The 12853-nt window shown below is 32.4% G+C and overlaps 1 protein-coding gene across 6 annotated transcripts in view; it reads left to right on the forward strand.

Annotated features, from left to right (window-relative positions):
* The window catches only part of PDS5B (PDS5 cohesin associated factor B), a 162446-nt gene that overhangs the window by 99662 nt on the left and 49931 nt on the right, over positions 1 to 12853 (forward strand). For all 6 annotated transcript variants that reach the window (XM_072976100.1, XM_072976101.1, XM_072976104.1 and 3 more), the window contains exons 18-19: positions 2232 to 2337; positions 4127 to 4287. In XM_072976100.1, coding sequence (XP_072832201.1) covers positions 2232 to 2337; positions 4127 to 4287 — 267 coding nt within the window. The remainder of the gene's footprint in view (positions 1 to 2231; positions 2338 to 4126; positions 4288 to 12853) is intronic.

Genomic DNA, 12853 nt, shown 5'->3' on the forward strand with positions numbered 1-12853 from the left:
TGAATAAAGTTAAACATTTTTTTTCCATGGTTTTTGGCTAATTGCATTTTTATTTTTCTGTGAGGGGCTTGGAGGAATTGTCTTTTTCTTATTTAATGAATACTTTATAAAATAAGACTATTAAGCACTTTGATTGCCTTTTAAATTTAGGCTTGACCTTAATAAATAGTAAATTATAAAATCTATCATTTGTTTCCTTGATGATTTTGTTCTGCCTTTTATATCATATTTGGTGTTTTTTTTTTTAACATTTAATCTTTAATTGGTCTGGAAATCATTTCAGTGTAATGTGGAGGTAGAGATCCATCCTTTTTTAAAAGCCTGTTGCTAGTTCTATCAACTCCATTTATTGAAAAATTGATTCCTTCCCATTTGATTTAGGATATTCCCTTGTGATAGCATAAATTTTTTTAATATTTGGGCTCTACTGGATTTTTGCTTTTGTTCCTTTCTCTTTTGAGGGTTTTATGATAATTTTTATCTCATTGAGAAAGTTATTTCATCCTAGCTCCCCTAAAACTTACTGGCTGTCCCAAACATTAATTAATTTTTCCAGATGAGTTATAGAATGCATCTTTTGAATCTTGTCCCGCACCAAGTTGTGTTCCTCTGAGATACTTATAGATTTAGTGAAAAATGCTATTTGTATAATACTGTTTCCGTCTTATACAAATACTTGTCTTGATTTTTTTCGAATCTCTATACTCCCTTTATATAATTTTAGAATTTATATGCAGATTCTGTTCCTAATTATTTTATATTTTTTGACAACTTGTAAATAGATTCCCCTCGTCCCCTGTATTTTTTTTAGTTGGCTTTGACTGATACAGAAAAGTACTGTTGATTTTTAGTATTTTGTTGGTGTCACCTCATTGAACTCTTAGTATTTTGTAATAGTTTTTCAATTGAATGTCTTAGATTTTCCAGGTTGATGCTTTTTTCACAGATTTTTTTATGTTTATCTCTTGTTCTTTGGTTATTTGCTCAATTGTACCTCTTCAGAAATGCCTTTCCTGACTACTCTGGCTAACAAACCTCACTTCTTGTCTTAGCCTTCTTTCAAGTCCTAATTGTTCCTTGATAATCTTTTTTATGTATTTGTTTACTTACTCTTGGCCTTTGGCCTTCTCTCACTAGACTGAGAGGTTCATGCTCTTATTCATAAAAGAAAATAATGAGTTTAATTTTGGATATATATTATTTTTCATTCCTGCAGTACACTAAGTAAAAAATCTTGGGGCTGCTGAAATTATGGGAAGAGGATTCAGGCTGAAGATTTTTATTTGGGATAGTTTGAACTATGAGAATCAGTTAATCATGGAAAATAGGTGTAAAAGGAAAGAAAGCATCCTTAAAGATATTAACTGTTAAGGGAATGATAAATTTAAGAGGACCCTGCAAGGGAGACAAGATACATTCGACTCTGAGCTTGACCTTAAATTTGAGTACATAGTACTTTTGTAGGAACATAGATCCATTAAACATTTTGAGGAACATTGAATAATTGAATTTTCTTATATTTTGGTATATAATATGTCTCTAACCTGGTGTTTGTTACTTGTTTTTTTGTTAAAAAAAAAACCTATCAGGGTGAAGATTACTTTAGATAATTGACAGTGCATTATAAATATTTATTTTAAAAATCACATAAGCTTGTTTTAAGAATAAAGTTTCAAAACACTGTGTTTCCTTTTTCATCTTTTCTAATGTTCTAGTGAGGATTTATTATCTGTCTGTTGCCTGGTACTTTTACATCTTTCAGGAGCAGGCTTTTCTGGCTCTTATAACAGTGCCTGACCCATGGTAATTTTGGTTAATGGCTTGAAAGTGCTTATTGTTGCTGTTTATTCTTTGTTTCAGTATTCATGGTTCTAGTTACTGGAGCAATAATGAATTTTAGGTAGCTAGAAAACATCTATTATCATTCACATATTTGGACATAGGCCTTCTGTGAAAAATACAGGAATAAAATATAGCATTAATAAACAGCAAATCAAATAACATTTTGACCTCATGTGAATGGACAAAGGAAAATTCTTTTTCAAAAAAGAAGTATCTTGAAATATTTATTACAGCTTTTTGTTTGGCCATAATGGTTGGGAAACAGCTTTATCAAATTTGTATATGCTTTAGATGTAGTCTATATAGAAAATATTCAGGATTATTTTTCTTAAACATTGCTGATAAAATACACTTAAAAAATGAAAAAAAAATTTTTTGTCACACTTCAGTGCTCTTATAAAGCAAGTGAACAAATCAATAGATGGAACAGCAGATGATGAAGATGAAGGTGTTCCAACTGATCAAGCCATCAGAGCAGGTCTTGAACTACTTAAGGTAAATATGCTTTAGGTCAAATTAACTTCCCCATTAGACAAGTGTTAAACATATATAGTTCATATTTTTTATCCTGAGGATTTGTTTCTTAAGTTTATAGAACCTAAAGTAAAATTTTCTTAATTGCTTTTAGGTAATTTTGAAATTGCATATTTATTCTAACATGTAAGCTAAATACTTTCAGGTTTAAATTGTGTACCATAGCGTAGTATTGATTATGTTAAGAATTTTTGAAGGTTCCGTTAGTGAGTAAAGAAAGTGCTAGCTCTACCACAGAAGGAGCCAAATTTTTTTAATGTCCATTTTATGTGTTACGTAGCTAAAATATACTACCACCTTTTACTGATTGCAAAAATATCAGTTAATTGTTACTAATTTAGAAAATATAAAATCATAAAGAAGAAAATATTTATAAGGCATCATACATAAACATTTCTTTTGTTTGCTTTTAATCTTTATAAAAATATACATATTTATATAGTTGAGATTAGACTGAATGTACAATTTTGTATCTTGACTATTTTCCTGTAATAAATTATAAGCATTTTTCTCAGTGTTTTAATTTTTTTAAGACAGTATTTTTCAGTGTCAGAAAACAGACCTGATTTTTGGCTGTCATTTACTAGATGTGTGCTTTGGGGCAAGTTAATTGCCTCTGCTAACTCATCTGTAATGCAGATAATAATAGTACTTACTGTACAAGGACTAAATTAAATCATGAACTTAATGTCTTAGCACAATGTCTGGCTCATAGTAAAAATAATAATAATCATTTTTTGGAATAGTGATTAGTTCAGTTTTGGGGTATCATATTGTTCCTATTTTCCTCTTGTTGGATATTTAGATTTTTCTAATTTTATTCTTATAATCACTGCTAAAAATAAATATATCTACGATCTCTTGTCTTTTTTTTTTTTTTTTGTAATTCTAGAAAGGCATTATTGGGTCAAAGAGAATGACCATTTCATAGTTCTTGAAGAGATAATATTTGTCAAATTCCTTTACCAAGAAATCGTATTCTGTATAATTCTGTTTAAGGTACCTGTCTTCACAAAGTTGACTTTTAAGTCTGAAACATACCCCTGTAAAATTTATTTTAAAAATGTGTATTGTGAGGGTGAGTCTAATTTGATTTCCTCCAAGTAGCTACCCACTTTTACCAAAACTATTTACTAAAAATCCCATCCATTCTCAGTTTTTTTGTTGGCTTCTTTATAATTTGTTACACTCTGTATAATATTAAATTCTTATATATGCTAGGGTCTATTTATTGCTTTCTTTTTTCTTTTTTATGTTTCTTGTAATGTTAGTACCATGTTGATTTGATTATTGTAACCTTATAATATCTTTTTGCTATTTGGTGTTTTACCCTGTTCCTTCCCTAGATTATTTTCTTCAAAAAATGTTGTTAGGTAATCTCTTTTAATGACCTTTATTTAGAAAAAGAGTTATTTTGTTAAATTCTATCTTCTTATTTTACTTTTCTCCTACCCTCATTTCCCTCCAGTCCCCCCTCAAAATTAACCAAATCCAAATTGTTCTGAATAGAATTATAATAATGTGTAATTTAATTTTGAAGAAAGAGTTTCTTTAAATTGTGCAGTTTTCCTACACAAGAACATTTCTGTTATATATTTGAGTAAGTTTTAAATTTTATTTATAGTGCTCTTATTTTTTAGCATAATTATTTTTGTATTTTGATTTGTATTTCTAATATGTAATATTGTAGATTTATATTATAAAGGTGAAAAGGATTTACAGATCAATTTTTTAATGACTAATTTTTTAGGTACTCTCATTTACACATCCCATCTCGTTTCATTCTGCTGAAACATTTGAGTCTCTCCTGGCTTGTCTGAAAATGGATGATGAAAAAGTAGCAGAAGCTGCACTCCAGATTTTCAAAAACACAGGAAGCAAAATTGAAGAGGATTTCCCACACATCAGATCGTGAGTTGAGTTTATTCTGATAGATACTCTGGAAGATAGAAAAGTAACTTACTGTTTCTTGATTTATATGTAGTTTGAATCTTTTAAGTTTTGAGAAAATAATGTCTAGGTTATCTTAAATCTATACTGTTCAGTTTAGATTCTTATTTCCCACGAGAAGCATTGATTGGTATTTTAGATTAATGAAAAATTATAGAAGATCAGAAAATTTAGTGGAGTGAACATGACATTTCTTTTTGAAGTATCAGTTTGCTTAAAGATTTTAATGACAATGGTTTTACAATAAAACAGTTCCTTGGCATATTATGGCACAGAATAAACAATTCATGTGAATTTAAGGTCCATTGGGAAATTCCAAAGGATTGTCCATAGCACTCTTTACTTCTTTCTGTGATTATGCATATTGGATTGAAAATTTTCAGAAATAGTACTTTATTTGATGCAGGGAAGCAGGGAAGCACAGAATAAGCATCCTGACAGCAGTGTGTTTGTGTGTGTGCGCATGTCTTTGTCCTGGTATTTCCAAGAATTGGAAATTGTGCTGTTGACCTGGAGATCTCTAATAGTGGTTAGTTATTGTTCAAAATTCTATAATAATAAATCTTTATTGTTTATGGATCCCTGCTTGCTTCACTATGTACATCTTTCCTCCACGTTACTGGAGAGCATATCTGATAGTTGGTCCTGGCATTGCCATAGTCACTGGTGATCGGTTTTACCTCTGCCTCATTGGTCTGGTTAGTGGTTAGGGTACCACGCGTCTTTATGTTGAAGAGTTACTTATGGTGCTTTTCCGCAGAAAGAGACTGTGGACAGAGCTAGTTTTTAGAAGCTCAGGTACACTTTTTGTTATTCCTTCCTGTTCATGTGAACTTAGTTCTAGAAATCTGATACATGGGACGAAAACATTACTTAAATGATAATTGAAACATACCAGCATTTTGTTAACAGTTATGCTCTTCGGCAAGGGTAAGAAACTTTACTGTTTAGAACTAACTTCTTAATTTTTAAGGGAGTCTAGGGCATGAATTTCCCTTTGGAATGGAGCTATGACTCTCCTATCCAGGTCAGAGATCAGAGTTTGGAGGTATATGTATATGTATAAACTGTATATAACTACCATTTACAGAATATGCACTTATTATGTTATCTCATTTAAACCTTGTAACAATTCAGTGAAGTGTGGGAATTACCCTAATCTTCCAAATGAGGAATCTAATGTTTACTTGAGCTGAATGGTTCTAGGTCATATAACTAGCAAGAAACAGAGTGAAGATTTGAATACAGGCTTGTTTGTCTGCAGTGCCTGTAGTGCCATATCCATTATGACACAGTTCCTTTCTTGATTAGAGCTTTGAACAAGTTTTATTTTGATTTATTCAGTGGAAGTTTTTATTTTCATTGTAGATTGACTTTCCTTGTACCTTTTAAAGAAACATTGTTTGATATATTTGTAGGAGAACTACAAGAGCAAGGTCGAAATTTTAGAACACACAAGGGCATTTTAAAACATATGCTGCTTTAATATGGAACTGAAGTACCTAAAATTATTTTATTTATATGCTGAGTATATTTCATATGTCTCTTATGAGGAGAATTAACTCAACTGATAATGAATACCTGCTGTGTGTGTGCACTGTTCTCAATGAATAACTCACAGTATATGTCTTCCAGGAGATAAAATATGTATGCAGATTTTATGTTTTAAATTATTAAATTGGGTGATTTGATGTTGAGGAAAAATGATAGAGTTAAATGAATGTTTATTAAATTATCTTCCTTTGAATTCACGTAACAATTTAAAAGAACCAAAAGAAAAATATATCTAAGTAGAAGTGACTTAAGACTGAACAGAACTGGTGCTAGATAAGCCATTTAGATTGAATTGAATGTGAGAACATTCACAACTGATACACATATCCCTGAATCTGGTATATATGGGAATGTTTAGTAAGTGTTCTGTCATTTGCTAATTTAGAGGGAGAAGACTGAGGTATGGGCAGGCTTTGAGAGAAATAAGGAAAACCAGCTAGAATAGAACTAAAGGAAAGACTTTGGTCATACCAATTTTCTTTGTGCTGACCTCCTTCTTAACAGGAGGAGCAAAGCTTAGAGGTGAGGTAAGGTTTAGAGTAGAATTATAAAGCAAATGTCTTATTACCAACTTTACAGGAACAGAAAAAAATAAAGTGCTGACCCACTAAACTGAAATGATGGTGAATTATGGGTTTCATTCTGACTCAGCAAGTCTCTCAGGAGTCTGGCTTACCCCAAAGTAGGCAGATGTGCCAAAATTTAGAGTCCCTTTATAACATAGGATATGGCCATTGTCCAAGTGGAGCTGGGTCTCAGTGGAAGAGTTCAAGCACACTTGGAGAGAAATTACACAGAAATAAAGCGCTCACTACCTTTAGTCCCAACTCCCTCCTGCATGCTACTTATCCAGCTGATTAAGCAGGTGTAGTTTTGAGTTGGGAGCTTTGATGTTAATTTTTTAAGACACGTGTTCCTTGTTCAGTCATCAGGAAGACACTATCTGCGTTTTTGTTTGAATGGCAGAGCCAGAGATAATTTCTCTAATTCAAAAATGAGTTAACAAGAATGCAAATAAATTAACAAACATGAAACCTATGCAGATATTTTTACATTAAAAAGATAGCTGATTAACACTTCGGAAGAATTGAACTTTTGTAGGACAAAAGAAGATTTTGACTGTTCTAAACTGCCAAGAAAGTTAAATAGCAAATGACATATGGAAGAAAAGAGAGAACAAAAATAAGATAACATAAAAAGGGAAATGGCAGAACTAAGGATAAAGAAGAGCAAGAACGTATTTGTATTATAGAATGTAATTATAAACAGCAAGGAGCAGACTGAACAATAAAGAAGATGTAATCAGGAAGGTAGAAATTGAGCTTGAGGAAACTGCATAGAATGTAGAAATAGTGGGCAAAGAAATGAAGGCAAGTAAAGGGAATTGCAGATATTAAAAAGCCATAATTGGTTTCTGTGCAGAAGACAACAGAATAATGGGAAATGGAAAATATTTCTTAAAAATAATAGTAAACTTGTTTAGAATGAATGAAAACATAACCTAGAGATCAAGAAGGCTCATGTTTTAGGATAATATCCTGATGGAATTTACTGAATTTTCAGAGATTACAGAAGTGGTACCCCAAATATCAAGAAAAAAAGTGGATCATGTACAACGGAAAAGTCATGAGACCAGCTTATTTCTTTTCAACCACTTAAGATTTCTGAAGTTAATGATTCAACAGCTAGAGAGTTTTGATGGATAAAAATAATGTAACGCGTTAGCTAACTAGTCAAGTTGTGCTTAAGTAAGGGCAAATGAAGACTATTTTTTAGGATTCAAGGATTTAGGAAATGTATTACGCCTTTTTTATTGTGAGGTCACTCTGTCTGCCAAGTTGTATGCTTTTCCCCTTTGCATTCAGTTTTGCTTGTGCCTCTAAATCCAACTTTCGTTTTCTACTTGTTTGCATATCTCTGATTTGTCTTTTCATACCATTCTACTCTCAGTATTTAAGCTTTAGATGTGGCTGTATCTCTGTTTTAGATATTGAAAACCTGGATTTTTTTTTTTAAGGGTGATGTAGATAAATAAAATTGGCTCAAGACAAGAGAAGGGAAAAAACCTAATAGGCCATACTTATAAAAGAATTTGGAAAAATTACCCTTTACTACTATTAATAATGTAATAAGTGCCAATAAAAGTTATGTTAAAGGAGATATTTCAGATCTACAAAAAACCAGGAATTCTTATTTTCAATTGTTCACAGCATGGCGGGAAGAAAGCATGTAGATTATTTCTTACAAAGCCAAGGTAACTGGCAAGAATGCTAAAACCTGATAAACGATATCCCTCCAAAGGAAAACTAAGACACATCTTACTAATATTGGTGCAAAAATTGTACATAAAATATTATCATAAAGAGTTTACTACATTAAAACAAGAATATACTATGGCCAAATGTGGTTAATTCCAGGAATACAAAGAGAGTTACTATTAGTAAGCCTAATATTTGTGTTATAATTCATTATATAAGTAAGTAAAAGGAAAAAGACACAATAGATCATTTTGACAGTTGCTAAAAGGGCCTCTGATAAAAAAGAAAATCAGGGTATTTATAATTAAACCTAATAAAATAGGATAAAAATGCCTTCACACCTCTCATACCAATAGGTACTATCATGTAGTAAAACACTAGAAGCATTCCCAGTAAAATCAAGAACAAAATGAGAAAATACATTATCTCTGATGTGATTTAACATTGTTTTGGAATGTTGGAAACATTAGCCAATGTAATTACATGAGACAGTGAAATAAGAGGTGCAGGTATTGGAGGAAACAAACATCATATTTCTTGGAAAAACCCAAGACAATCAACTGAAAAATTACTAAAAAAAAAAAAAAAGATAGCCAAAATAAGTATGTAAAAATCAGAAGAAGATTTACAAGTAAAGTATACAAGAAATTTACAACCCATACAACTCTATAACATTGTGGAGGAGTATAATATTTAATGAGGAAATGAAGAAAACTTAAATTATCCAAATAAATAACTGACAAGCTGTTTTAAAAGGAAAATTAGGGGGGAGGGAATAGCTCAGTGGTGGGGAGCACATACTTAGCATGTGTGGTGAGGTTCTGGAGTCAATCCCCAGTATCTCCATTAAAATAAAATAAACAACTAACACCACCTCAGTGTAGAAAATAAAAAAAGAAAAATTAATGGAGACTTCATACTTGATTTTACATATATTCCAGATGAACTAAAAATTATTTCTTTATATAAGATTTTATTTTACAAAATTTTTATCTAAGATTTTAAATATATATAAAACAAATTAATAGAAGAATTGGTAATCGGTACATTTCTTCAGCTTCTTTTTTCTTGTTGGTAGGAGAAGGGACATTAATGCCAAGTCATAAATGAAATATTGAGCAATTCGAGTTCTAAAAATTCTTTTTTTGAACAAATATTTATAGAGCCTTCACTGTATATAAGGTATTGAGGTTGTTGAAATGAGCAGGACAGCTTAAGTCTCTGCCCTTATATTTTCATGAGGGAGAATACTATTTAGATAAAAGCAAAAATTACGAAATACTGAAAGAAACACAACTGATATCTGGGAAGCTATTTTTAATGTGTATGACTTTAGAAAAGGTTAGTATTTGTAATGTATAAAGATTCTTAACAAAGGAATCACAAACATGTCTCACAGCAGAATATTAGCGTGGGAATGAACAGGAAGTTTATAAACAGGAAATCCTTCATCACATGAGGTATGATTTATACCTACTAAGAGTAGTGGAGGAGAATATAGATAAAAATATCCATGTGCTTCTGGCCAGGCTCACCAAAGAAAAGAGAGGGGACACAAAAAACCAAAATAAGAAATGAAAATACCGCTGTGCTCTAACACTTAGCATGCCAATGATGCTCTCTTGATTGGAGTATAAATTGATGCAGCTTTTTTAGGTTGGTAATACGGTAATGCATACCAACTTAAAATGTGTGTGATCTTTTATACTGCAGTTTCACTTTTAGAAATTTGCCCCAGAGATAATTAGAAAAGATGTCTACATAATGATTGTATGCTTCAGGGTCCGGTCAGAGAAACAGAAACCATATCAGGTACTTTCAACATAAATAAATAATACAGATATTTTAAACATGAAAAGAACAAAAAGTTGCTTTGATAACCCAGAGATTATGAATTAGTGGGAAGCAGCTACCACCCTTAGGGCTGGTGGAACAACTGGGGAGAAGTGGTGGTGTTAAGGACTGCCCGGTGGGTGGGAGAGCCCTGTCACCATTGCCCGCCTGTCAGAGTAGGGGTGGCTGGCTGTTGCAGAAGGGCAGTGCAGCTGCTGCACAGAAGGCCTAAAGAACTGTAGTGCCTCTTGTTGGAAGAACCTGCCAGCTCTTGAGGGAGTCTGGGAAATGTGATCTCAGAGCAGATAACAGGATAGGTTTAAAGCTCAGAAACAGTAGATTAATAACAGGGGTGTTCATGGTTTTGTAGTAGAGAAAAAAAATAGACCATCTAAATGCTCATCGGTAGGAGATTGATTAGATTGGTTAGATTGGTTGTGATGTAACTGTCCACTGAAAAGCTTGTGTGACCATTGAAAAGGATAGTAGTTGGCAGTACTTGACATAGGAGGTTCTCTGCAACATTGGTGAAAAATGTTGCCAAATAATATTTTGTATTCTCATTTATGTAATATATGTATAGGGAAATTTCAGATGTATGTTCCTCAAAATGTTAACAGTAATTTTTTCAGGGTAGTGGAATTTTGAGTTTTTTCTCTAGTATTTTCTATGTATTTTTCAACTTTGCATTCTGCATGGTTATGATTTTCATCAGGGGAAGAAAACTTGAAAGAAGAAAATCAATTTAATGAGATGATTAAAGGATTTCTTTTAATAGAAACTTTATTATAAAAAGCAGTCAGAAGGTAGTTGCTTCATGTACATTTCACTAACTTCTCAGACTGCCAGGGACTTCAGAATTCTTGTAATTTTTCTCTTCTTTATTGTTTTGGTTAATTTCTGTTTTCTGTTCAAATGAGTATCCAACACATTGGATGAGGTTAAAATTTCTCATACTAACTTAGAAAGTCTTAGCCATAGTTGATTCTTACTTGTGTGTGACCTTTAATTTTTCACTTGATTACCAAGAAATGAGATTATGAGTGTTTGTATTGTAAAGTGATTCCTGAGAAGATAGGTCTTATCTGAGGAGTTTAGTTACTGAAGTAACCAGAAAATAGTGTCTTTTTATTTCACAAAGAAGCCACAAATCATAGACTAAAAAGATAGCATTTTGGTGAAACTCAAATTGTTTTTTTACATCTTTTATTGAAAATTTCAAACATATATAGAAGTAGATAGAATATTAGAACAAACTCCCATGTAACTTATATATGAATAACTTACTGCCTCTTTGTTTAGTTTATAATGCTACACACTCCCTCATTCCCTTAATATTTGAGAACAAATCCCAGACTGTATATTTCATCTATATATCTAAGTATCTCTAAAAGGTAAGAACTCTTTAAAAAATCACAATACTTTTATCACAAACAAAGTTAGTAATAATTGCTTAATGCTAATAATATGCAATTAATTTTCTCAAAAATGTAAGTTTTTAGGTGAAAGCATAGTTTTTTTAATTTTAATTTTTTTTAATGGAGGTCCTGAGGATTGAGCCCAGGAAGGACCTCGTGCCACTGACCAATCCCCCTTCCCCCCACCCTAGTAATTTTTTTTTTAAGTTTGGTTTTTTTGAATCGGAATCCAAGTAAGGTTTCTACATTGCTTTGGTTGATAAGTCTCTGAAGTCCCTTGTCACTTGTAGGTTTCCCCTTCAGTTCTCTTCTTTCTTTGTGTCAGATAAAGAAACCAGGTTGCTTCTCTTACAGAGTTTCACATAGACTGATTTTTGCTAATTGTATGCCTTTGGCATGCTTTAATGGTTTCCCTGTGCTTTCTGTAAAGTGATAGTTGAATCCAGAGGTCTGCTTAGATTCTGGTTCAACTATTTTTTGCTCCAGGACCACTTTGTAGATAGTGGTATGCTTTTCTGTCAAGAGGCACATAATGTTTGGTTATTTCTCTTTTTATGATGTTAGCAACTGATCATACTTAGTAATCAGTGGTGGTATTCTGTCATTCCTTCATCACTTGTTAGCTGAATACTTTTATAAAGAGGAATGTCTCATCTATTCTTTGGTTCCCCAGTGTTACACTTATTTAGGAAAGGCAGGATAAGTGCTTGATTATTTTGTGTTATTGAACAGCGTTCAGAATAAAGAATGAGGAGTTTACTAGCATCCTCCACTTGTGTCCAGTTCGCTGTTGTTGTCTCTTAAAGGTATCATTGTAAACTCAGGAATTTACTTGTATTTGTGTTTCAGTCAACTGCAGTGATCACTCTGATGCTCACATTGTCCCATCTATGCCCAGGAGGCTGTTCAGGTTGACCTCTGAATCCTTTTGAATAACTGCACTGATCTTTGTAATGTCTTTACAATCTAGTATGAGAAAATGTAGCAGGCCCATCTTATGCATGTCCTGCCACGGACCCGGAACCAGCCATTTCTTCAGGCAGCCTTGGCGCCTTTTAATGGGAGTAGTATTAAGAAATCAGAATGTGAATTTTGTAGGTACTGATTGCTAATGTGTGGGTCACTTTTCTAGGACAGTTCAGTGGACACGGCTAAAATAAGTTTTTGGGAAGATAAAATGCACTGTGTGTTTGTATTGATTATTTCGGTTCAAATTCAGAACTACCAGGTTTTTATTGAGCCTCTTCAGTTTTATATTTGTATCTCTTTTTCCCTATGCTGAGATAACACAGAGTGATAAAACTATGATATTACATCATAAATTATTTGAATTATCCCATAATAAATACTTAAGGGTCTCAGAATAGTAGTAGCACCACCAATGTGTTTCCTAAAAACATCTGTTTACTTGTTTAGGTAGTTCTCTTTTGTATGTTAGGTGTATCACATTAGGAATTTACAGTC

This window comes from Vicugna pacos, chromosome 14, assembly GCF_048564905.1.
Source record: "Vicugna pacos chromosome 14, VicPac4, whole genome shotgun sequence".
Lineage (NCBI taxonomy): Eukaryota > Metazoa > Chordata > Mammalia > Artiodactyla > Camelidae > Vicugna > Vicugna pacos.